The sequence below is a fragment of the Takifugu flavidus genome, chromosome 10, assembly GCF_003711565.1.
Source record: "Takifugu flavidus isolate HTHZ2018 chromosome 10, ASM371156v2, whole genome shotgun sequence".
Classification (NCBI taxonomy): domain Eukaryota; kingdom Metazoa; phylum Chordata; class Actinopteri; order Tetraodontiformes; family Tetraodontidae; genus Takifugu; species Takifugu flavidus.
In genome coordinates this window covers 10318666-10344137 of record NC_079529.1, presented here as the reverse complement: position 1 = coordinate 10344137, position 25472 = coordinate 10318666, and the positions used below count along the sequence as shown (strand labels likewise).

The window sequence follows — 25472 nt, the reverse complement described above, 5'->3', positions numbered from 1 at the left end:
CCAGTCGCGACCTCACAGACCCCAATAGGACACGAAGAAAAGGAATATTCCCACACATTCCTGTGTGAATTTCTGATAAGTTTGAGTAAATAGGTTCCTCAGGCATGTAATCTTTAATTATTTATGTGTATGCTTCATGTCCACCTGAACATTTTCTCATGTGGAACCATACAGGATGCACGATTCTGTCCTGTGCACATATCAGCCCATCACAGCAGCCCTGGTCATTTATTTGCTTTGGTCTATCGCCAAAACTCAAAAACGTGCATTTGGTATGAGACGTTCAGGAGCAACTGGAAATGTGTATTTACTGCCATGCAAAGCCACATTTAATGCTTATGTGTGTGTGTGTGTGTGTGTGTGTGTGTGTGTGTGTGTGTGTGTGTGTGTGCCTGTATGTGTGTGTGTAGCAGAGGGTCACAGAGTTTGTATTCCATCTGCTGAGACTGTAGCATCACTAGGTTGGTTTCCATGGCAATGATGCCCTCTGTCTGAAGACTCATGAAATTACTGCCTGCAGCAGAAGATAAGTGAACGTGGCCACACACACACACACACACACACACACGCACACACACACACACACATAATTCTGCAGGAGAAGGATTTTACTTCAGCATTAAAATCACCATTAAGGAGGTAAAACGGACTTCTGGTGTCAACGTCAAACCTCAGAGGAGGAAACAGGTTCTAAATGATTTGAGCCAACAAACGTGACATTAAATCAGATCCTCCACACACACGTCCTGCTACAGCCTGGTATTCACTAATTACATTTTTCGCTTGTTCTTCGGTTTCTCTTGCAGGTAAATCAACCAAATGTTCATCAGACGTCAACAACATCCCCCCATCCTGCCCACCTGTTGCCATGGCAGCCATTTGTGTCTGAAATCAGAAGACTTCGTGTTGAGTGTTTATGAGTGTTAGTCTGTGTTTATTTCTTCAAGTGCGTGTGTGTGTGTGTGTGTGTGTGTGTGTGTGTGTGTGTGTGTATTGCTGACTTTGGTCAGAATTAAAGCGGTTAATAATCAGTTGTTTCAGTATTTGGAGCCCCCACACGGCTGTTTTCTATTCCGTCCTATTCTACTCCATTCAGCCTTGCATGGACCCCCCCAAGTTATCTGAAAATGGGAGACTCGCCCAGACCTGCACCCCACCCTCCACCCCCGTGCTGGGAAGGATCCCTCACAATAATGCAGTTTAACCCTCCTTCAGTGGTCCAAAGCAGAGACCCAACAAAGGACCAAAACCGCGACCCATTCAGAGCTGTTAATCACATCAGGACTGTGTGTTTGTGTGTGTGTGTGTGTGTGTGTGTGTTGCTGTGGGAAACAGTCTTTCACTGTTTAAAGGAAGAAAAGTTTTGTTTTCGTCAACTCCAGCACAAAAAAGCAGACACGACCAAAGTTTAAATTAGATGCGAGGTCCAGATTTACTCACTTTGTCCAATCTGACCGTAAAAAGCTCAACAAGTCTCAAAAACTCATTTTTGTGTACATTTACATGTATGTGTCACATGTGAGTGTCGATCTACGATTGTGTGTGTGGTCATGGGAAGCCCACAGATGTTCTGTGAATATACCATTGTGAGAGGGACAGCGCGAGCGTGTGTGTGTGTGTATGTGTTTCTGTGTGTGTGAGGGAGAGGTGGGATGCACATAAGGACATCTACTCTATAGAACGATGCATTTAAAGCCATGCAGAGAGTTGGAGTTTGGAGTGAGAGTAAGAGTAAAAACTAAGGACGGTCCAATAGCTCGTTACAGCCAAGTTTTACAGCCATGATTGTGGCTACATGCAGGTGGCCACTAGGGGCGCTGTTGTGGGAACCTATGTGGTCGCGCTGGTTGGAGGAGACGTCGAGAAGAGGGTGAGGCGACACCGAGGAAACCACAGGATCCACAGAGGTCATGTTAAAAAGGTTTTATTTCAACAACGGTCTGAATCTTGTTGGTTCTGTCCCAAAAAAGTACAAAAAAAGAAAAAAAAAACAATAAAACAAGTACATCAAAGGATTAGAAATCACATCAATGAAAGCCAAGACACATTGTGTTGCTTCTTCTTTTGTTTCTTTAAATCCAAGCAATGGTTTGCCAATATTTATACATACTCACTGGATTAATCAGACAAACATCAAAACCTCTCAGTAGCTTTATCATAATTGTTGTTTTTTTTTACAATGACGTTTTACGTACATTTTAAAATTCTTATTTTTTTTTTAGTTTTTTTTTTTACAAAATACACCAACGCAGGCAGGGAAAGGTGTGTGTACACTTAATGTTACGTCTTCATTTTTCAATGTGCGTGTGTGTAGGTAAAAGATTAGGGAAAGTCATGTGACGCAACAAGGGGGCGGGGCTGCAAAACAGGACGAAGCAGGTGGGCGGCAACACATCGGGGGGGGTGGTCTCTCAGCGGGGGGCGGTGTTTCAGTGATGTTTTTTTGCAGCAGCCTGAGCTGCTTGGTGGCAGTGTTGCCGTGTCGGTTGCAGGTTGCTTGGCTGGTTTGTTGGCAGGCTGGTGGGTTGGTTGACCAGTTAGGTGCACTCGGCAGCAGAGCGACATCAAGCGGGCGGTGGGGGGGGGAGGGGGCGTTTTTAAGAGCGTGGGGGGGGGGGCTCCTGTTGCCGGTGCACCTGGACGTCAGCGGCGTTGTGTGGTCGAGTTGGTTGTTTGTTTTCACATCATGTTGTTCTGCAGTGAGTTTACCTCAGAGGAGTTGTCCTCACCCAGGACCTTGTGGTTCTCGTGTTTGGGGGTCAGAGAGTTGTGGATGTTCAGGGAGTCGTCCTCTTTGGCCGGAGCCTTCACGGGATCCTCCAGCTTGTTCTGGGAATTGGAATCATCCTAACCAGAGAAGGGAGGAGGCGGATGGCCAGGGCAGAAAACACAGTTAGAACAGCAGCAGCAGATCACCTCAGGGAACTTTTTCAGGAGTTCATCTCTGATTAGAAAATCATCTTTATCCCGAATAAAACATCGATTTGGACCATTTTTCACATAAGAATGGCAATTTAAACTCAGTCAGGTTAGAGAGCAATCTAAACTTAACGCAAATGAAAAATCTAGAGATAAACTTTTTAGAAAATCTAGAAATCAATAACAAAATCATCGTTGAATGTGCGGAAATCGTCCAAAATCGATGTTTGTGATTGGTGATAAAGTGATTCAAGAAAACTGCGACCAAAGATGAACTCGTTTCATGCAATGAACAATTTCTCTGATAGATTTTCTGAACGCTCGACTGAAACTTTCATATTGTCCACGATTTGTTGAGTTGTATAATTCAAACCAGAAGCTGTTTGTGTAAATAATCTTACACTTAAACACAACAAGGCCATAAAATCTTTTCATTTTAGTTTTTTGGGTTTTTATTGGCAAATCCAAACACAGATAAAGGGCGGAGCTAACCACACTGTAGGTTTGTGATTGGACAGAGTCTTCAACCTAAAATAATCTGGACTGTGTGCGCGCGCGCGTGTGTGTGTGTGTGCTGGCCTTTTCCTATTTGTGAGGACACATCATTGACGGGCAACCGATGTCTTGAGGACCTTTTTTTTTTTGCATGGTCCTATTAGAAAGACACTTTTGTGTGTGTGTATTTACTTGACTTTTATGAAGATTTTGGCTGGTTTTACATTAAGAGTTTGCCTAGAACCTGATCCCAGACCAGAGTTACACAACTGAGGCTGGTTTCACACATAAACTGACCAGGAAGCAGATAAAAGCAGGTCCAAGCTGGAGGGGCAGGTCATTTCACTGGTCAGGAGGCTCTTGGGTTTCCTTCAGAACACACTTGATGCAAGCTGCACAGGTGATGCCCACCTCCCCTTTGTAGATGACCCACGACGTGCATGCACATTCACATGCAAGCCCCCCAAACCGTTTAACCATCACTCATGCTGTTGCAGTCCTGTGTCGCCTCCTCTGTCCATTTTGCCCTCATAAACCCAAAACCTTTGCACTCCTGCCACTACTCTGAAGGTACCACCATCATCCCCACCCATCCACACCGTCGCTGCTGTGGGGAAGAAAACACATTTCTCTGGCTTCAGGTCAGAGGGACATTGATCCTTGAGCCATTTCCGCCGTCACAGCTTCCCATTAATGCCGCAAGATCATTGACACACCCTCACAGCCCCCCCAGGCTACCAATTTACACCCCCCCCATTGAACTTTTCAGAATGGAAGAGCAGTGAGAGGATTTACCCGCTGGCTGCTGGCCTAGATAGTAACTTCAGGCAGGACGTGCGGGTACGTCACTTCCATGGTTACGGGATACGGGCCCTCTGTCCTCCCGTCAGCGTGAAACTGGAAAACGTTTGTTGGATTTTTCATTCTGGATTGTGTGGGTGGAAGTCGGGGGGCTGGGGGAGCGGGTGGTGGGACAGCCACGAGGACGTCAGAGTGGGTGTCGATTTGAGGTGGGGGGAACAGAGATAAACAGGGTTCTGATGGTGATGATGATGATGGAGGACACGTCCTGGAGTCAGTTGATGGTGGTTTTAGTGAGTCCAGAGACGCGATGAGGCTCCAGGTGACAGATTTAAAAGCTTCAAGCAAATAAAAGATGTTGAGCTTGGCTGTAAAACTCAGATATTGTCACTTCTCTCTGGATTCAGATCCAGTTTGTGGGTTTAGTCCAGCAGGAATCAGCCAGGACTGCTGTGAGGCTGTTGTCATGCATCTAAATCGCAGATTAAATACTTACGTGTGTGTGTGTGTGTGTGTGTGTGTGTGTGTGCGCGCATGTTAGCCTGCACGTATCTGCTCACGCTTCATGTGACCGGCTCTGCACGGAGTAAATATTTGCCTTCAAGAACGTGCGTGACGTGCTGGACTTTGAGTGCTGAGGAATAAAGAAAAGAGGCTTCAGAGTTGGTGTTGGACACGCAGCCTCGTGGATCCAATGTTTGCAAATCAATTAGCTCATTTCTGAGGCAAACAATTCCTGCACGGAGCCTCGTTTGGTCTTCAAACGGAGCTGATTGGATCAGCGGTAATTGAATCTTTGGGGAGCGTTTGGGCTGCTCTGCTGGCCACTTCAGGCAGGACAGTGAATTTATTTAGTATCGACAGAGTGGAGTGATTCAGAGGGAAGATGGACGACGTTAGGGTTTATTCCGGAGGGATTTGTTGTCCTACTATGTTTAATTTTGTTTTTCTACACTGATAAACCACAATCGGACTTTGATTTTTTTTTAACCCAAGTGAGAAATCCACACCTGGAGGTCGGGAGCTGGCCAGATTTGATGTGTTTTCTGGTGTCTTGATTGGCCACCGGGGGCGCCATTGCAAATAAAAGAAGTTCATGATAAAAATTTTGGTTATAGAAGAAAAAATGGAAAAAAATGTTTGATTCATCTTGAATTACATACAACTTTGTGCTGTACTGATACTCAGCTACTTCAGGTGTTAGCTATGACTAAAACTGTCGGTAAAATGACAAAAGTTTAAAGAAAATGTAGTTTATGTTAAAGTTTACGGTCTTCAAATAAAGTGAATATTCATCTTTCACACTGCCATAAAAACATCAGAACCTCCCTAAAGTGAGCCAAATATTTTCTGACCCCCAGTGGCCAGCTGCAGTATTAACCCTCCCATATTTATGCATATGCTCTCGTTTTATTGAGTGTTTACTTTGTCTTATATCTGTTCATTAATCTTAGAGAAGGAGAGTAGATGGGATGATTGACCCCAATTGCTGTTTTGATGTCTTTGATTTTGGACAGAGGTCCCTATCAAAGAGAGCAATCTTTATTTTTCTCAGTTTTCGATCCATCTAGTAAAATACTTATGCTGGTGTCTGTTTGTCGGGGCCAAATGTAAACTGACTAACTTGGTGCTGACAAAAGGGTGATTGACAGGGCCACAGTAACAATGAAGGAGTTGTTTGGGGAAGTGAGAGGAGTCGGGACTATCTGAGATTTGGGGGTTGGATCTTACCTCACAGTCGGATTCCTCTTTGGTCTTACACTCCCAGGTGTATCTGCTCATGGTTTTCTGAGGGGAGGGGGATGGTGCAAAGGGTTATATTCCTCAAAAACGATAAAGCCAACCTCAGTGAAAGAGAGACAGCCAGACAGAGACGAGTGGGAGGAGCTAAGGCCACAGAGAGAGGGGGAGTGGGAGGAGCTAAGGCCACACAGACAAACGAGTGGGAGGAGCTAAGGCCACACAGACAAACGGATGGGGGGGGCTAAGGCTATACAGGGGATGAAAAGGAGGGGCTAAGGCCATACAGAGCAACAAGTGGGAGGAGCTAATGTCACAGAGGGGTGGGTGGGAGGAGCTAAGGCCACACAGATAAACACCTGGGAGGAGCTAATCCTATACAGGGGGCGGGAAGGGGGGCTAAGGCCCTACAAAGAGGCGAGTGGGAGGGGCTAAGTCCATACAGAGAAGTGAAAGAGCGATAACAGATGAAAACAGATATAATAAGCAGAGACAGATTGAGTGTTGGTGAGCGAGACCAACAGCTGGAGGAACCAGGTGTCAGAGCTAAGATTCTACAGTAGAGGCAGGTTTAGTTCTTCTGCACTGATGCTGCAGTTGTTTGGGAGGGTTTGATGTTATCGCTTTGTTAGCAGATGCATCATCAGGACGACTGGTGAGTTGGTCTCGTTGTTGGTTTTGATACGAGATTATACTGGCAGACAACATACTAACGGTTCATTTTCCTGGTAACATGGGAGTAGGAAACCCCGCCTCATACATGATTTGTTTGGCTCATCATGACACGTATGATCATTGCAACAAAATGGATCAGAGCATCACACGCATTTGTCTCCTAACATTCTAACTTTAGAACCCGACGAGTCAAACGCTCCTGAAACAAGAGGAAGATAATATCCAGTCCGGTGACGACTTTAGGGCTGTGATGTGAAGATCAGTTAGATTGGTGTTGAATTAAAGAGTTTATGATGATATTAGTCATGATTATGTCCTTTTTTATTGTGATTACACGGATTGAGTGTAACTGGAAAGAAATGAGACACATGAAGGTACATTACGTGTGAACAAAACTACTGATGGAGCTGCACTACATCTTTAAAGCTAACTCCTCCATGTTAGCATGAGAACAACCCAAGCGACTAGGACATTTCTGTTACGAGCTCCTCATGCGTGAGTTAGTCAGGCATCTTATTGGTGTTGCATCGCAGATGTTTATCCTGATCACCACCCATTATTTTCAAAAAGCACAAACTTACACTGCAGCTTACCTGTTTTGCGATGTCCATCCTGCAATTTTTTTGTCAACCCATTATAACTCAACCAATCATAACCCTTGGTCTACTAGCCCCACCCCCTTTTTTCAGGATAAACAGGTAAAGCTGACATTTCTGTCAGACGTCTGTAAACAGACAGCAAAGCAGAGCTCAGCTGACATGGCCACTAGGTGGCGCATGTCAGCGACGGAGCATTAATGCTGTGACGCATCGATACACGAGGTGATCACAGATGTTCTGAGAGGGTTGCGGCAAAGGGCTTCTGGGAGTTTTCTCTTAAAACCACTGTTTCATCTCCACAATTCAGGAGTAGCCACAGTTTATAGCACAAAAGTGTTTTATCAAACTATCAAAGGTCAGCGCATGCATTAGCTATCCCCTTGTTCGGGACACATGCCAGTGAGATTTATATTGCGTTGCCATTGGTTACCAGGGCTCAGCCAGTTTCATAACACTTAACATGTAAATGAGAAATACATACTTACCTGCAACTCACTGTAGAATGATACCCCACACAATAACGGCAAGGATATATGAAGTTATAACTATAATAAGAGTTAACTGGAACAGAGAAAACTCCCTCCACCCATCTGAAACCCGTCTCAGCTTTACTGCTGCACACCTCAGAGCATCGGAGAATACTCATGCCCATGCATTAGAGGGGTAGAGGGGAGATCTGGGGATCCGGGCAGGGTTGTCAGGGAGATGCAGAGAAAAGGGGAGAGTGCAAGAGAGGCGAGAACCACGTTACCTGACAGATAATGTTATCATAGTAAGCCAATGCACGGGCATGAGGGACGTTAGGAGGGGTGTCGCACAGTTTCCTTACATTTGGGTGGGAGCCCTCAGCGATGGTGGACAGCGAGAAATTATCATTGTGTTGCTCCGACGTTGGCCGATACTTACTGCTGGGGGGGGGGGGGGGTGGAGAGCAAATGAGCAAAGAGGAGGATAACAAAAGAAGAGTCGACAAAGAGGAAGAAACAGAGGAGGTGGAAGGGTGAAATGGCCAGAAATACCAAAAGCAGAAAAAATACAGGGGAAAGTGGCAGATGGTGGGAGTAGAGGAGAGGAGAGGAGAGGAACGGGGAGAAAGCATGACAGCAGCGTTAGATGCAAGTTCACAACTCCTGTTTGTCTTCAGGCAAACAGGAAAGAAAAACAGACAAATATCAGAATCTGTGATGCAACAAACTTTGGTTTCAGAATTTGACCCAAATGGGGGGAACCTTGATTTTCCCTCTTGGGTAACATCAAGAGATTATTGAGGAAACGAAGTTCAGACATTAAGAATTAAATTAAAATCATCTCGTTTGGGCTCGTTTAAACTTGAAATCCGTATTTCTTCTTAGAACTCTCGCGGTCATTCAGCTTTAAACCCTTTTTTCCTCAGACTCTTTTGACATATTTACCCCAAAAAACGCTTCAGTTTGAAAACAAACACTTGCACAAACTATAAAAACCTGGTTGCGGCCACATTAACCAGTAAGTTTGTGATTTTCCACCCAGTTTTAATTCTCCATGATGCAAAAAGGCTGTTAGAATTAGAAAAGAAGACATTCTGGTCATTGAATGTGGACGTTTCTGAGTCTGAATGTTGGAGCTCATCTCAGCTGCAGCAGAGAGACACTGAAAATACCCACAAAGGGTGATGGTGAGTGGGAGTGTCGTGTATTCATGAGCGCTCGCTCTCTCACACACACGTGCACACGCACACACACACTCCTGTGTCACGCTGCTTTTTTTCCTCTCTGACCACCCTCTTTTATTCTCTTTTCCCTTGATTTCTTTGAGCCGACCACTTGATGAGACTGTTTTGGCTTTCATGTTGCACCCTGTCCCCGCACAAACACATATACGCATGCACACACGCTCACACACACACACACACACACACACACACACACACCCCTCAGGTCGCACAGCTGTATGTAGGTCAGCCCCACCTCCCTCCGCTCTCCCTCCTGTTCACACTGCCCTACTTTCAGCTGGTTGGAGTCTGACATCACCCTTTTCTTTGCTTTAGAATGTTTCTGCGACCAGCATTAATGCTGCTGCGTCGCTCTTCCTCCTCCCCATCATCTTCATCATCCATAATCTCCCCACCCTGACCAGCACGCCTGTCGTCGAGCTAAAAATAGAGCCTGTGTGTGTGGGATTGAGGTGCTCAGGATTCGGTCATTCGGTTCACATTTGCATCCACCATATCTCTGTTGCCAAGGAGATAGCGAACCAAGGTATCAACGCCAGCCCAAGAAGCACTGCCAACCCCTCCCCACGCACACACACACACACACACACACACACGCTCTCTCTGTCCCTCTCACACAGATTTAGTATTCTGTCTGTCACTCTTGGAAGTGTCTCATTAAGCCTCTTTAATGGTCTGATGGAATTTTAACCGTTTCTGTTTGAACTCGTCTTCCCAGTGATGGTCGCAGGAAGAAACTCTGGAAAAAAGGCCAAAAATATGAAAAATAACAGGAAACATATCAAGCTGAGGCTCGTGTATTCTCTGTGCTACTGAGGCTCAATAAAAAGATCTGCTGGTGCTGATCCAGGCTGATATAGAACCCTTGAAATGAACGCCGTGCTTCCATTGGCCAACCAGGAACAGGGAAAATGGTGCACGTGATCGATGGATCTGCAATAGCAACACAAGGTTTTCCAGGGTTTTCACCGAGGACTCCAGGACTTTTTATTAAGAGAGGAAATCATCTAACTCCTCGCGACAGACCGATCCAAAAGAAAATTCCTACAGCCAAAGACGGACAAATATCAGCAGGAGGAAAAGCTGCAGAACAAAGCAGAGGAGGTTTGTTGTTGACCCCTGAGCTCCTCCAGTTCTGGGAGTCCTCGTCGTCTCCTGTCACACATTGATCAGGTTGTTTTGCACGTCTGATCTCTGTTAAACTCGCACAAACGTCTGCTGCCGCCGTCACATGTCCTGTCATCTGGTCTAAACATGTCCTCTGTCCTGCATTCCTTCATTGTCCTCCTCTCTTGTTCACTTCCTATTTGTGCAGATCCCCCCCCCTTCACTGTTGTCCATGATGCCCATCCCCCTCCTCCTCCCCCTCCTCCTCCTCCTCCTTTTGTGTAATTTTTTCCTATTCAACCAAAATTTCCCAGTCAATTTCCTCAATTGAAATAAAAAGATTATTAATAATATGAAGCCAGCAACAGTGTGGTGCAGGTCAGGGTCGGAGGTCAGCTGATAAGCTAATTAGTTTTTGTTTTAATGGGTCAGTTGACGCCATCGGACTCTTGATCTGAGCTTCACTAACAGATGTTTTATGTCCACGTTTTCCCATAGTCAAAGCAGCGCTCAGAGCTGAACCTCTTTAGCGCTATGCTAACCCCCCTCCCCCCACCTCACCTGCGCTTCAGCAGTTTCTTGTTCTCTGTCTTGAGCACGTGGAGCTTCTTGGCGAAGCAGACGACGATCATGAAGAGCAGCAGCACCACCAGAGCCGAGGCGCCCACGGCCAGACACATCACCTGGAACTCGGTCACCACCGACTCGCAGCGAGCGCCCTTGTGCCAGATGTAATCCTGGACGTTACATCTGCGGAGGAGAAGAAGAAGAAGAAGGTCGCTCGTCAAGTCCTGTTGGTGCTTCACATTCATTCACACGTTTGCTTTATCACCAGAACAGCAACCAGGTTTATAGCTTCAAACACAATTAGCATCCATAGGTGGACACGTTTCCACGCGTGAGACGACTGACAGAGGCACCATCTGAGGCCCAATATCCCTCTGAGAACATGCTTTGCATCTTCTCGGGGACACAAGAGACGAGGCAGATGGCGTGTAAAGGACAGATTTAATGAAAATGGATGCAGGATCCACGTGTGCAGTGCAGAGATGCAGATCACAGGCTGTGTGTTGACACTCAGCTTAGCTCCGTTAGCATCGCCTGTCAGATCTGCTCCAATATAACAGAATAAAAACACGTCATGCGGCTGCGTCCTGTTAAACTAGCAGCTTTTACTGAGCGACGTCCTGAATCATTCGGGCTTTTGTTTCTGCAGCTGAGAGGGAAAATGGCAACGGAGCAGGAGACATTCAGAGAGCGAGGCGGCGCTCCCGCTCCTGCACTCAGATAAAGAAGTGGTTTATGTAAGTGTAATTTAGGAGGGGGGGGGAGGGGAAGAGGAGAAGAACAGTGAGCAAGGATGTGCTGGTTGCCGTAGCAACCCAGCTGAGCGGCAAATGGAGCAGATGCAGTGCTGACATGCCATTCCATCACACATCACACGATCCTCGCTCGGCCGAGCGTCCGCAGGGGAGGCGGCCGCGCTCCAGCGGATGCTTCTTTTCTTCCTCTGTCTCTCGTGCCGCTCCTGCCACTTGTCCTCCTGAAAAATCTCCTCCTCCCTCGCGCACGCTCTTTGAAGCCTCCGGCTGAATCATGTCAGATTTCAGCTTCTTATTTTTTCATTCTGGGGCGTTTAGTGCACAGCTCGGGGAACGTTGAGCTGCAGTTCAGCTAAAGGAAACACTGAACGACTGTCCTGCCATCAGCTGTATCCAGGTCAGACAGCGGTGCACTTTAAAAATGCAGAACATAAAGCTTTTAATTTATTCAGGCTCTCCTGGTGCTCAGTGGGGGGAGGTGGGGGTAGTGGTGCACCAGTTTAATTAATTTATAAGATCGGCCCAACATACAATTACTAGATCAGCCCTCGTTAGACTTAAGGGTCCACAACTTTAATAGCCATCAGAATTAGCGTTAGCATTTGTTCTTGTGCATGAATCTAGAGGTAGAGGAGGCGCAGCACCGCCTTCATCCTGCAGCTGGAAGCTACTGATAGAAATCAGTTCTTGGCTGAAATCTGAAGGTAATCCTGAGTCCTTTCTCCTTGAGTTTGACATCCCAGGCAGCTGCAAGGGGCAGAAATCAAATTATAAATGATTTCCCACCAGGGACAAAGGAACCTTCCCGTGATTTAAAAAAAAAAAAATTGCTTCCTGTTAAAACCACTGATGTTGGAGATGGGCCTCCAACGCTCCCAGTATGATGCCACCTGTTCCACAGGCCTTTTCCATCATCCCTGCTGCGTTTAAATGGCTGTCGTGGCACATTTAAGGTCAGGACAGCCTGAACTACAGTACAAACAACACATCTCTTCAGCTGGTACCTGAATAGACAGTGAGCGTCTCTACTGCCAGTGGAGCCGAGGGGCCATGTGGCCCTCTAATCAGCTGCCCTGTTGGGTCTGATGAGGGGTAATGGAGGGTAAAAAGCCTGGAGAGCAGTGAAAGGCTGGTTCTGGATGGCTGTTTGGCTAAAGCTTAGCACATGCGGTTATCAGGCACCAACTTCACACGTCCCCATGTCATGTGGCCAAAACAAAGGCACTCCTCAGGGGTCAGCTGATCATCCACAGCCTCCAAAGCTCCTCAAACATCCAACATCTGCCTGCAGAAGGTGCCAAAACCCAACTGCTAAAGGCATGTTTCAGTTGTAGCGCCCTCCCCTAAAGGAGCGGATGAGATCATCCGAAACATCACAGCTCGGTGCCTCCAACATTAATCTGGTTTAGCTGAGAGATAAAGCGTCGGTATCTGACCTGCGTCTGTAAGGAAGAGTCTATTTATGGTGAAAGACTCCAGAATCTGACCCCCTGACTTTGGGTGGATACGACCATAAAAAACAAGAACGTGTGTGACAGTGGAATATGTTTAAAGATCCGAACAGGTTTGTCCTGAGGTGGGCTGACAGGAGAGGACACAGTCGGAATACGTTAACATAAATCGTATTTGCATTTAACTGCACTATTTTCTAAGCCTTCCCTCTTCAAGGTAAAGCTGAGAAATGAAATGAAGGGAAAGGTCAAGTCAAGTCTGCAGTAAAAGGTGGACGATAAAGGACAAGAGAGCACAGAAGACCAGTAATCATCTGATGTTAGGCTGGTTATTCCAGGAAAACAGGTCCGATTTATTCAGGCATTCGGTGGATTTCAGGTAAATCTGAGGTGATTGGCAGGATTAAATAACAAGGGAGCAGCATCGGGAAGGAGATGACAGCAGCGATCCAAGCTTGGAACTCTTGAACTCTTGAGCATAAATTGTCCTGAACTGAGAAGCAGCTGACAGCGAGCACGTGACGCTCCGTGAAAAATGAAATCATGTGTCGGGATCTGGCAACGTTAATCAGCCATTAGTGAGCAAAACTAATAAAACAACCCAAAGGAGAGACACGGATCCAAGCACAACCAGGCCCGCTCCATCTGAAAACACACACTCACACACACACACCTCTGCTCAGGCCAAACACTCTCTGCCTTTCATTATCTTTCCTCCCTGGAATCCCTCAGGGCAGCGCGTTCGAAACAAACCAGCTTTTAAGGAAGACTCACAGCTTCAGCAGCTTCCACCAGACGCTCCATTATACCCTCATTAGTAACCCCAGTGCGCTGAAATCTGCCCCATTCAATCAGCCGGCGATGATAAATCCCTCAATCTGAAACCTGGATGGGGATATGAAAACATGGCCACATAAGCAGAGCTGTTGATTTGGCAGCCTGGACGTGACTCACGCTGTTTAGAGAAGACATGATGTGGGATAAGGTCCTTCTTTTTCCAGGGTTCAGGCCAAGTCTCAAGAACTGGCGACTGAATCCCTGACCGGGGTTTATTGATATTGTGTCCCGTCTCCCTGGAGAGAGCGCACGGCTCCACAAACAGCAGCAGCCCCTTCAAAACTCAAAAATGGGAGAATATCTGCAAAGGCCTCGGCCAAAGACGCCGTCCCGGTTGGATTTTCTCCACGTCTAAAGGGATTCTAATTAAAAGCTAAACTGGGAGTGCTGTGCTGGCCCCCCAGCAGCAACTGACCAATCAATCAGGCCCCCACTGACCAGTGTAAAAGTCTATTTTAAATTAAAAACCTTCTGTAACCTGGGACCTTTAATCAATCCTGAATAAATCAAATATTTTAATTCAATTTAAGTGTCAATAAAAAGCTCATAAAGAGTCGCATGATGATCAGGAAAGAACTTTAAAATAACTCTGATGTCGACACAATAAAAGAGCATTTCTGCCAATAATAATAATTAAGTAACATAAAAAGGACAGGAAGAGTTTTCAATCTAGAGGAAAATAAATAGAATCTTAGTGTCAGAAATGAGCTAAAATAGGTCACATCTGGGAAATGTTTATTTTCTAGATTCATTTTAGAGACTTGCACATTTCAAGGAGTAAAATCTGCATCTATTGAAGTCTCAAACTCCACAGAGATGCTATGTTGTTCTCTTAATAATGATTTAAATCTACACAAGAGCCTGTTTTAAGATGATTCTGATCCAATCCTGCACACATAAATTCAATCAAATGCTGTCAGATGTTAAAGTCTGATGTCTTCTCCCATAAATCTATGTTTGTATTATCTGAAAGGTTTTATTGTTTAAACCCCAGTTAAAAACTTCAAATGGAATAAATTATGCCTGTTCTGACCAACTCCAGATTAACTGCTTCACTGGGATTAATGCTGGGTCACAAGCCCCGCCCACATGATGATCAATAAAACTGTGTGTGTGTGTGTGCAGCTTGATGTAATCAAGTGAAGTTGAACAATAGTTTACTCTCCCTCTCTCTCTCTTGCTCACACACACACACACACACACACACACGTGCATGTTCACTTTCTTCCAATAACAACCTCAAACAGTCGGACTGTAAACACACTGAGTCCACGGTCTCCATCTAAGGCTGTCGGTCCTGAGGCTCCAGTGTGGAGGAGTTTCTCTCAGCTCTCAGAGCCTCGCTGCAGTTTTCAGAGTTAACTGCAGCCATAAAAGCTGCATTTCTCTCTTTCTCCTCTCCCTGGAATGTTTTACAGGCTCCGGCTTGGCCGCCCTGCTCAGACTCTGGAAGTGAAACAATCTGCCACAGTTAAACTGGAAACCGTGTGTGTGACAGCTCAGACTTCCCTCAACCTCTCCGTTGTCCATCGCCCTGCTCTCTTATTCAAGAGCTCCCCTTTATTTATGGATGCTAACTTGTTTTTGTTGCCTTTCATCTCTGCTAGCAGAGCTGATCCGCGCTGGCTCTGCTGGCCGACTGACTTGAGGCAACAGACGCTTTAATTTCCTGACTCTCTCTCTCCAGCAACAGTCGCACGAACACACTGGAGCCTACACTTCCCATCATGCAACGGTGCCCTCCTCTGACAACTGATGCCACCATGATGGATAGTTTACGGTCACCAGGTTGCTCTCGCCCCCATCCTGTCTGTCGCTACATTAGTGGCTCAACCAACTTCCGCTTTTGGAAAAACTCACAACGACTCGATGAGCAACAACTAACTAGCTGCTTGGGAGCGACTCCAGGAGAAGAGAATTAAAAGCAGATATGGGACTCGCGACATGTGACACAGCCGTGCAGTAAACCAGAGGAATCCAACACACCCTGACACACACATGACGGCTACACTCTTTTCTCTGTTTGACCTCTGACCCCCACCTACATTCAGCTTTATGAAAGCCTGATTGGATTCAGCATCCCAATAGACTCGAGGACATAGTTGGACACCAGGTCCCCGAGCAATGAGCACGTTTATCGAAGCGTGTTTGTTTGCATGACGAAGCAAAGCCGAAGTTGGCAGCAGCTTGGCAGGGTTCGGGACGTTCCCCTGTAAAAGTCTCCCGTTAAAAATAACAATAATGTGCTTGTTTATGTTCGGCACTGAGCTCTTCCACATGTTTCCCAGCAGCAGAGCACAAACAGCAGGCCGGGATTCTCAGTGCGCCAACGTGTCCAACTTCAGAGAGGAACATTCGCTATTCACAGAATTTATAATATTATTAATATTTAAATGGTGACTTTTGGTGCTGTGGTACCTGCAGAACACTCCCATCCCCTCCAGCAGGTAGCACTGTCCTCCATTGAAGCAGTAGTTGGGCAGCAGGTCGCAGGGGGAGCGGCAGCTCCCGTTCACCAGCTGGTAGCCCACACGGCATCCGCCCATCCCATCCGACCCATCAACTGGTGAGGCTGGCGGAGGAGCTGCCACCGGGATGTTTGGTTCCAGAGCACCTGCCCCGGGGACGAAAGAGCCGGGCTTGGGGCGACCCTGAGACCCGGCGGAGAGCCGGAGGTCTTCGTCAGTCTCGTAGGCGTCGGTCGTGGTGCTGTAGGTGTATTCGTCAACAGTGGGGGACACGCTGTCGTCGTACGGTGTGAGGTAGTCGTAATTGTCCGGCATGGCCCAGGAGGTGGGGTCACCGCCCTGCAACTCGTGGGCGAGCAGTGAGGGAGAGGGAGGGGCCAGGTCGAGGCTGCGACCATGGGAGGAGGGGTCAAAGAAGTCCACGTGCACGACGTCGGGGTTAGAAGGGTTGGTGGCGGCGGAGGGCGGCGCAGTGGTGGTGAAGAGGTGATCCAGGTCAAACACGGCTGTGTCCTTGGCGTGAATCCACGGGGGGTCGGTGCGCGGCGGAGCGTCTTCCTCCTCACCCCCCTCCTCCTCCTCCTCCTCGCCCTCCATCACTTCTGGTGCGACTGGGTTGCCGGGCAGCAGGTGTTCGGTCTCAGCAGAGTCGAGGCTGAGCTGAGGCGGGGCGGCCACGCCCGCTCCTCCCAGCGCGGGACCGGCAGCCTCCCCAAACATGCCGCTGCTCTGCTCCTCCGTGTCTCCAGCCCGGGGGAGCCCGACCAGCCTCGGGGTCACGGGGGCGACGGAGCCAGGGGTGGAAGAGACGCTCATCCCCTTTTCCCCGAGCGGTCGCTCTTCCTCGTCGGTCAGCAGGGAGGTGACGTTGGCGGCGTCCGGCTCGGTGACGTTGGTCCCAGTTCGATCTCCTACAAACAGAACGACACCATCAATCGACCAGCACTCAGACACGGACGCATGAAGCGGGATTATCGGCAAACATGTCCAACAGGGAATAATCAGTCTGATCACTGGCAGGTGAGGCTACGAGGATCCACACTGATCCTCCGCTCAATTACCTCATCCATTGCAGCCTCATTGATTCAGCCAAAAATCTGCTTTACGGATGCTCCCGCTCCGGATTAAAGGAATAATTCACTAATGTACTGAACGGTTAGGTTGGCTAGGATTAGAGATTAGAGGGGAGGGATTTGGGGAACTTTGTGGGGGAGGATCCAGACCAGCAACTCCACTTGTACTGTTATTAATACTGGATGAGGATCGATGGCTGCTGAGAAACACATTAAAAACAGTAAAATCAGATTCATTTCCCCTCAAATCGTCATTTATTCCGATTGTTCCAGAAGCCGAAGCCCTGCGAGGTTCATCGACACCAGCCATGCTCAACAGGTCAGGCTTTACTACTGCTGCTGCAGGAGTTATAGCGCTGTTATAACACATGTTGAATTATTTCTGGATTCATCCTCTTCTCACGGCGCACCAGGCTTACACCCCCAAGTCTGGGGGTTGAGTCCCACCCTGATAAACACTGGGGGTCGTATAAGGAGCTTTGGTGACCAACATCCACCAAATGGCGCATGGGAGGACGTCTGTCGGGGTCGTCGGAGAAAGAAGATAAGCGGCGACCCTCTGGGAGTTTAATCCAGCATCGTCAAACCTCCTCGAGCACAGACGGAGGCTCATTATTTATTGTGACCTTCGGCAAAGTTTCAAAACTCGCATTGACGCGATGCCTGAATAAGGAGCCAACAGACGGATGCTTTCCTCCCTTATATAGCAACCACTGCCGCGCTCTAATAGCTTAATTACTTGGACCAGCAGCAGAACATGGTTTATCATGCTGAGGTGATCGATCGCGCAGGGATGCTGTCTGTGGGTTTCATCTCCTCTCGGGCCCCTCAGCACCAACATCTGGCCTCCTGTTGCTCTTCCTCAGGCTACAACAGGAGTCACCTTGGCGGGGAACAACGACGTCACTGCTGGCTTTGGATTGTGGGGACGGTCCCAGGACGCCAGTTAAACTTCGCTACATCGCATTAGCTGGATAACCAGGTCACAGATTTAGTGTATCTGGCAAATTACGAGAGGCAAGGTGTGTGTGAGAGAGGTGTGTGTGAGGCTCGAGTCGCTGTAGGATGCTGGGAGTTTAGCTGATGCACGGAAAAACTAACTGAGCAAAAAGATTTTTACAGTTGGGCGAAGAGAATCTGTCTAAGGGCAAGAACTAACACAGATCATCCCCAGAGATTAATATGAAGGGTTTGTGAGCTACGCTCAAACTCTGAGATAGTTAAGTTCCCAGGAAACAGTTCAAAACAGTCGTTAAATGACGAACAAGTTAGCCCTCGTCGAGAGGGAATAAAATAGTTTGATAGATTCTCACGCGTGTTCGGGGGTTTTTGTTGTGTCATTACATGGTTATTACAAACAGTCAGAGTTAAACTGAAGGAGGAGCTGCTGCCTGACGCACGTGTGTTGTAGGGCTTTTCATGTTATGATCACAGACAGGAGACAGGGGTGACGTAACAGCGGTACTTGGCGCTGCTGCGGAGGCGGTGACGGCGCTGGCAGCCATTATTAAACTTGACGCTCTGCAGAAGCAAACAAGAGCGACAAAAGGAGCCTTTGTGATTCAAGCTGCCGAAATAAAGTAAAGCACGTCGGCTCCTGACAGATCCAGTCAGCTCCTGTTCACCATTTAAGGAAGTTAGCTCTGCCTCTCACAGACGCTGCACGTGTGTTTACACCTGTCGCTGTAGCCGCCAGGTGACAGGTGGACGTCTGCAGCTTGTTGGCAAAGGAGCCGTATCTCTGAGCCGGGGGGGTAATGGGGGGTCGACCGGGGCTAATCCTTCCAGTGGCCCCACAGTCCACCGCTGATCAACACATCGGCCGAGCACCATCAAACGCATCTAAACGGGCTACAGAACCAGGCGTTAGCGCAGCTCAGCTACAGTCGGCCATTAGCTACAGTCGGCCCGATGCTCCCCAGAGGGGGAAAAACTGATATATGACCAAAAAAGATGCTCAGATTTTCACATCAGATGGATTAAATCAAATCTGTCTCATGAAGCAGCCGAGCTGAACACAGAGGACACTAATGGGAACCAGTAGAGAACATACCCAATCAAACCTTAACTGGTGACATCATCACTTTAACTGCTTACATAAGTGATGCACCTGGTGTTTATTATGGGTTCTCTGGAACTGCTCCCTTCCTCCTCATCCTCATGAAGAGGGAATTAATCAGAATCAGACAGAAGTGTATCGGCAAACTTACAAGGAATTTGTTTTCACCATTTGGCGTTTGGTGAGACGCCGACGGAGCATCAGAACCAACTGAGCAATAATGTCTTTTAAATCCTCGTTAGCCTAACTGGATTAACGAGGTCGGATCCTTCCGATGGATGGTTGGTTCTGGAGGAAACTAAAGGAAGCGTCTTGTGCATCAGATCAGCATCGCTCTTCCTTTTATTATTTATCACAGAGAATGGGGGAAAAAAGCCTTCTGTTTGTAATTATCTCCGTTGGCAGTGACCCAAGCAGGAAATGAAGGACCGCAACACGCGGTTCTTCCAGTAATTCCAGGGACGTTAAACCGATGTTTCACAGTGAAGCTTGAAACCCAAGAGAACATCAGCGTGTGATGCGTGTTCACTCCGTCGACAATCACATGGCCACGGCGACGCTTCCATCCAGGGTTCAGAGCCGGTTTAGTCGGGACAGGTCTGGTTCAGGCTCTCAGACTGGGTCACGGTCCAGGACCGACCCACCGAGGGCCACATTAGACAAAGGCATCAAATGAGTCTTTGAGTGAGAATGAGTCCCACACTGACTGTGTGTGTGTGTGTGTGTGTGTGTGTGTGTGTGTGTGTGTGTGTCTATTTATGACCTGCTGGTAATTGGGGTTGCGTCCAGCTCCTCTGTGGGAGGGTCCACATGGTCAGAATGAGAATATTGGTGCCTGGCGAGCCGCCGGCCCTCCGGCCTCAGCCTTTGATTCACTTCCACCGTTTTGGAGGCGACCAAACAACCAACGGATTGTAAGAAGGGAGCTGATCGGCTGTGACAGCTCAGGCCTGCCAGGCGGATTTCTGCCCCCCCCGACAGGTTAAAGGTCAGAAACTGGGCAGCCAATAAAACTGCTCCCCAATAGGTGCAAATTTCCAGAGGTGGAGACTAATTAATCAGCATAAAGATCAACGGAGTCTCTTTAACTCCATTTTATTGATTCCTGCTTCAAAAAGTTAATGTCAGGAGAGATGCCCCCCCCCCCCACACACACACACACACACACACGCACACACTGATGAATAACGCATGAGGATTTTCCCTTTACTCCTTAATATGGATGTAAAGGACCTGCATCTGCCTGCAGCATTGATTTTTCTTCCACTCCTCTTTTTCCCGTTCCTCCTCAACTCCTCCTTTCATCCCTCTCTTCAGCACCTCAGACGAGTCCTGTGGTTGCTGGAGTCTCTCCATCTTTTATCTCCCCCTCCGTCCCGTGAATCCCCTCCTCTTTCTGACTCCACAGGTGGTCAGATGCAAGAGCCTGTTGCCACGGAAACGAGATTGCAGCTAGCTGCCCGATGCGCCCTGTTGGCCACAGCAGGGAGCTACACCCTCCAAGATTACTTTAGATCTCCACAAAATCCAGCAGCCTTCATCATCATCATCATCGGCGCTGTTTGACCTTGAGATGTGATGCAATCACCTCTTTCTCTGACATCTGAACCCACCAGATGTTCTGAGGGTCACCGGGTTCTAGCGTCACATGATGGACACGTCCGCGTGTCTCCATGAAGGGACGTGAACTGTGGGCTGAACGCTAACGTGACGTGTGCAGCGGGGCGTGCGCACAGTGCAGATGGAGAACTCGTGCACGGGCATGAACCCGGTGACTCGCTCGCTTCAACAAGGACGCACGGACACACCTACAAACGGGTTTTAAAGCACACGTGCACCAGACTGTGGGACGCAGAAGATGCCTCCGTCCGTCTCTGCTTCCTTTCTTTCAGGTTCGTCCCATAAACACGTTCGAGGACAGTTTGATGGTAATCTGTTGGATCTGATGACCTCATCGATCACAGAGGGAGCCTGTGGTCGTCCTCCGACATGATCTTGCTCCCGGGCTGATTCCAGATGTTGGAGCGGAGCTCCTCTCAGAGCGTGAAAACAAATCTGACCGGCAAATGTCAGACGTGCAACTACATTTTGCAGGTTTCCATAGAAACGGCGGGATCAGCCCCGTCTGACCTGCAGATCCAGGTGGGGGTGATTACAAACAGGATTAAGGTTGCTCGGTTTCCCGACAATGAGATTTAACTGGGCTGAGTCGGCGTGCAGCTGCCCCCCGTCTGACCAGTCTACGCACCATCACAGCGAGCTGTGGCGCCACGGCGCCGCTGGACAACGCCCAAGAGGCGTCGGCCCGCGCCAACGCACAAACCAACACTTTAATAAAAGTGGCCGCGGCGAGGAGATGAACACGCTGTTCTGCCAGCTGGTGTCGGTGGATGCGTGGTTGCCGTGGCGACGGAAAAGGATGCAGGGGGAGGCGGTGTGAAGCCATCGCCCAACAATAACCAGAGCTGATGCGCATTCCATGACTGTTTTTCAGCTGGGCTGCTTCTCCACCGGGGGAACAACAAACAAACAAACAAACAAACAAACAAACAAACAAACCAAGGCAGGTTTGGGTGACTGGAGTCCTGGAGATTAGCCTGGTGAACATCCCAGCCAGCAGATGTGTGTCAGCAGGCCAGCGTGAGACGGAGGAGGAGGATTAAAGCAAGATGGAGCGAAAGAGCTGCTGAATCGGTAAATTCCAGCACAGAACTGAATCATCGCTTCATCTATCAGCTGCTGTCAAGCCTCCCCAGGAGTGTGTGTGTGTGTGTGTGTGTGTGTGTGTGTGTGGGGGGGGGGGGGCAGATGGAGGTCCAGAGGTGTCCCAATGCCTGTGTGAGCGTCGTGGAGCTGGCTCGTGCTCCAAATCTGCCATCTTCTTTTTATGAAAGAGCCACCTGATGTGAACCCAGAAGGGTCCAGAGGTGACTCCCCGTCATCCTGACACCTGAGCCCCCCAACAGTGGGGGGGGGGGGGGACATCTCCAGATTAGGACCTCAACTCCTGGGTTCCTCCTGAACCAGGACCTCAGCATCCACGTCGCTCCACAAACAACAGGAAGGAAGAGTTCAAACAGCGGGCCAACGTTCCCTGACTGGGATTTGGTAACCACAGCCGGTTGCCATGACAACCTAGGTGGCCGTCTCGGAAACGGCCTTTCCTCTAGTCAGGGTTCCATTTGCTGGAATAAGGAGATTAAACTGATGCAGATGCTGCAGAGCCGCCGCTTCCTTTTACCTCGTTCAGATGAGGGAAGCAGCAACTGGCTGCTGCCTCTTGGCGAGGAGGCCGACATTACCGAGATTGTCTTGAGATGAATGCGCTTTTTGGATGGGGGGGGGGGGGGGGGGGGGGTGCCCATAATGCAACAAGAACAAACAGAGAAAGATGTCGTTTGATGTCCAGCTGAATATTCTGGAGCCGCCCAACAGGTCTCGGACAGACAGGCAGATTTCCTTGGCTGTTTTTCCTGGTGTGTATCAGAATGTCCAGATCAGCTCATGAATTATTCATCCCCACAGCCCCCCACCGGCCCTAATCCTGCCTTTGTGTGGCTGTGGTGCCAGCTCTCTGGGGATCAAGGTTTGCTGCAGCGGCTGCACGCTGTCACACTGCCGGAATATTCTGGGTTTCATTTAAACTGTTGAGTTTGTCGCCCAAACGTGCCAAAGCCTCCTGAAATATCACCCCAGCGGTCAGAGACCCAAATGTGGTGTAACCCCTCTTTTCCTGGTGGCTTCTCTCTCCAATAAACAGCACTTCCCCCCAGTCTCGGACCCAAAACACAGGATCTCCTATAATGTCATAACGTGTAGCATCAAAGGTCACGTGTCCTCCTCCGTCCTCACGCCTTTCTCAACGCTCACCATGGAGACTTGTGCTCGGCTTTATTCTGACCTAATTTCGGTTTCTCTGCCGTCTTTTGTCTCCCCCGACATCCCTGCAGACCCCGAAGCTTCCCGCAAAAACAACAACAACAACAAAAAAAACAACTAAACGCGCCTTTATCAGAAATGTCACTTATTTGCCCCGACATATTTCCACACACGAGGTCTCGAAATCTGACTGAAGTAGCAAGATTCGGTGCCAGCCGAGCGTGAGACACCCCCCAACCTACAGCCGGAGCCTCGCTGACCTCCTTTGGGTCCGCTTTGTTTGAACCTGCAGTCGCAATAAATCACGATTCCGGATTTGATTTTTCAATGCAAATTAGAGGTTGGCAGCAGTGGAGGGGGGGGGGGGGGGGGGGGGCACGCGGGGGTGGGTGGGGGGGGGGTCTTACCGTTGACAGACAGCGGGATAATGAGGAGAACCAGGACGCAGGAGAGCGGCGTGAGTCTCCAGCATCCCGGGGAAAGGCTCGCTTCCCTCCGCTGCATGGTGGCCTCACGGTGGTGGTCTCAGACGAGGAGCTGACGAATCAAAAACAAGAGGAACAGTTCGCGAAAAGGTTTTTTTTTAAAACCAAAAAAATACAGCAGAAAAGTAATCCAGGTGCGTCGGGGCGCGCGCAGTCTAGACTCCTGCCTGTGCGCGCTTCTCCTCCATGTCCGCCGTCTCTCCGCTGCTGTGTCCGCTCAGGCTGAGGCTCACCGGGGGGAGTTATGGCTCCATCCCGCACAGGTGATGCTGCCGGGGGCGGGTCAGGGAAGGCGGGAGCCGAGTTCTGGGGTGCAGACCCACGTCCGGCGGGTCGGGAGCGGATCGGTGCGTCGGACACTCGGAGGCTGAAGAAGGAATCAAACGCGCGGCGGAGCGCAGAGAAGGAAAGAGGGAGGAGGGCCGAGAGGCTGGGTGATGCGCCCCCTCCCTCCCTCCTTCATCCTCCTCCCTTCGCCGCCTGGATCCCCTCCTCCTCCTCCCCCTCCTCTCCATCCTTTCACAAAACTTTTCTCCTCTTCAGCCTTCCTCTTCCTCCTGGTTTTCCCTCTTTCCCACCATTTCCCTTTTTCAAACAGCGTCATTTCTTCTGTTTGAACCTAAAAACCTCAAACTCTCAACAGCAACAGATGGTGAAACAGCTGTGGAGACTTTAATGGACTTAAGTTATTCTCACAAAAACAAACCCGCAGAAAAGCTGCTTGAAGTCTGCGTTCATGTGTGTGTGTGTGTGTGTGTGTGGTGTGTGTGTGTGTGTGTGTGTGTGTGTGTGTGTGTGTGAGGATACTTTAAACATGATGTTGGATGCCGTCAAAACACCCATCTTTGTTTTCATGGTGTGACACAGAGACAAAAACAAGGGGGGGGGGGGGGGGGGTGAAACGAGGGGTGATTGGAGGGGTGAATGTGGGGTGATGAATGCCCCAGGGGTAATAGTGGTGGTGGGGGGTCGTGGGCATTCTTCCACACACACGTACATAAAAAGCATAAAGAGAGGGAGGCTGGGCAACAGTGTGTGTGTGTGTGTGTGTGTGTGTGTGTGTGTGTGTGTGTGTGTGTGTGTGTAAGTAGAATTAAAAGAGGCAGATTTGAATTTTAAACCCCCCCAAAATGTTTAACGGGAAATGTGCCGTAGGGGTTGAAAAAGTAGGTCGAGGACAAACTTTGGTGGCTTCTGCTTAAAAATGGTTTTAATCTGGCAGGAAAACAGGAAGAGACGGTCAATATGTTTCTCAACTTGTCCTTTGTTGTCCGTCAGCACGTGCGAGGGGTCGGAGGAGGGAACGGAGCGTGGAAGTTTCGGTGCATGTGTGAATACAGCAGGAGAACCAAGAGCTGCTGCTGAGGCTCGCTGAGGTTGACCAACGCGTTTGTAGCCCCGCCCACATCCCCGCCCTCCCAGGTCAGGGCTCACACACGTGTCGACGTGCGTGAGACAGGAAAGGTCCCGCTCGCTTGTGTGAGCAGATCATCCCGGAGAAGACTCACGTCACACACCTGGATGAAGAGAGCGGCTCAACGTGATTTCAGCTTCATCATCATCATCATCATTTTCCAGTAGGTTTGGGTTAATTCCCCACAGCGATCACATCAGTTATTGGGGGGGTCACGTGCTCTTGATTTGACAGTCCAGGCTGGAGTAGTATTAAGAGGGGGGGGGGGGGGCAGCGCTCATCAACACATGGATTAAGGTCTAATCCCACTTGTTCTAACTGAGAGGCTCGAGCTCACGTCTCAGTGTTCTTTGGCTACTCTGGTAGAGCTTTAAATATCTGTTGGGAGGGAACTGAAGGTGTCGTTTCCATTTGGACAGATGAAGGATGGATGATGG

General features: G+C 48.9%; 1 protein-coding gene across 13 annotated transcripts; it reads right to left on the bottom strand.

The window, feature by feature from the left end:
* Positions 1-1908: 1908 nt before the first annotated feature.
* cspg5a (chondroitin sulfate proteoglycan 5a) lies at positions 1909-24033 on the bottom strand. 13 transcript variants are annotated; one of them, XM_057046402.1, is made up of 7 exons: positions 23544-24033; positions 16076-17036; positions 10609-10797; positions 7981-8137; positions 5947-6003; positions 4210-4311; positions 1909-2847 (listed from the first exon to the last, which is right to left on the bottom strand). In XM_057046402.1, the coding sequence occupies exons 1-6, from the start codon at positions 23638-23640 to the stop codon at positions 4225-4227; spliced, it is 1548 nt and encodes a 515-aa protein (XP_056902382.1). In that variant the 5' UTR covers positions 23641-24033; the 3' UTR covers positions 1909-2847; positions 4210-4224. The 13 variants fall into 13 exon arrangements, with proteins under 13 accessions (XP_056902382.1, XP_056902385.1, XP_056902386.1 ...); XM_057046405.1 differs by having other exon boundaries at positions 8059-8137; XM_057046406.1 differs by having other exon boundaries at positions 8059-8134; positions 23544-24032.
* Between the last annotated feature and the right edge of the window lie 1439 nt (positions 24034-25472).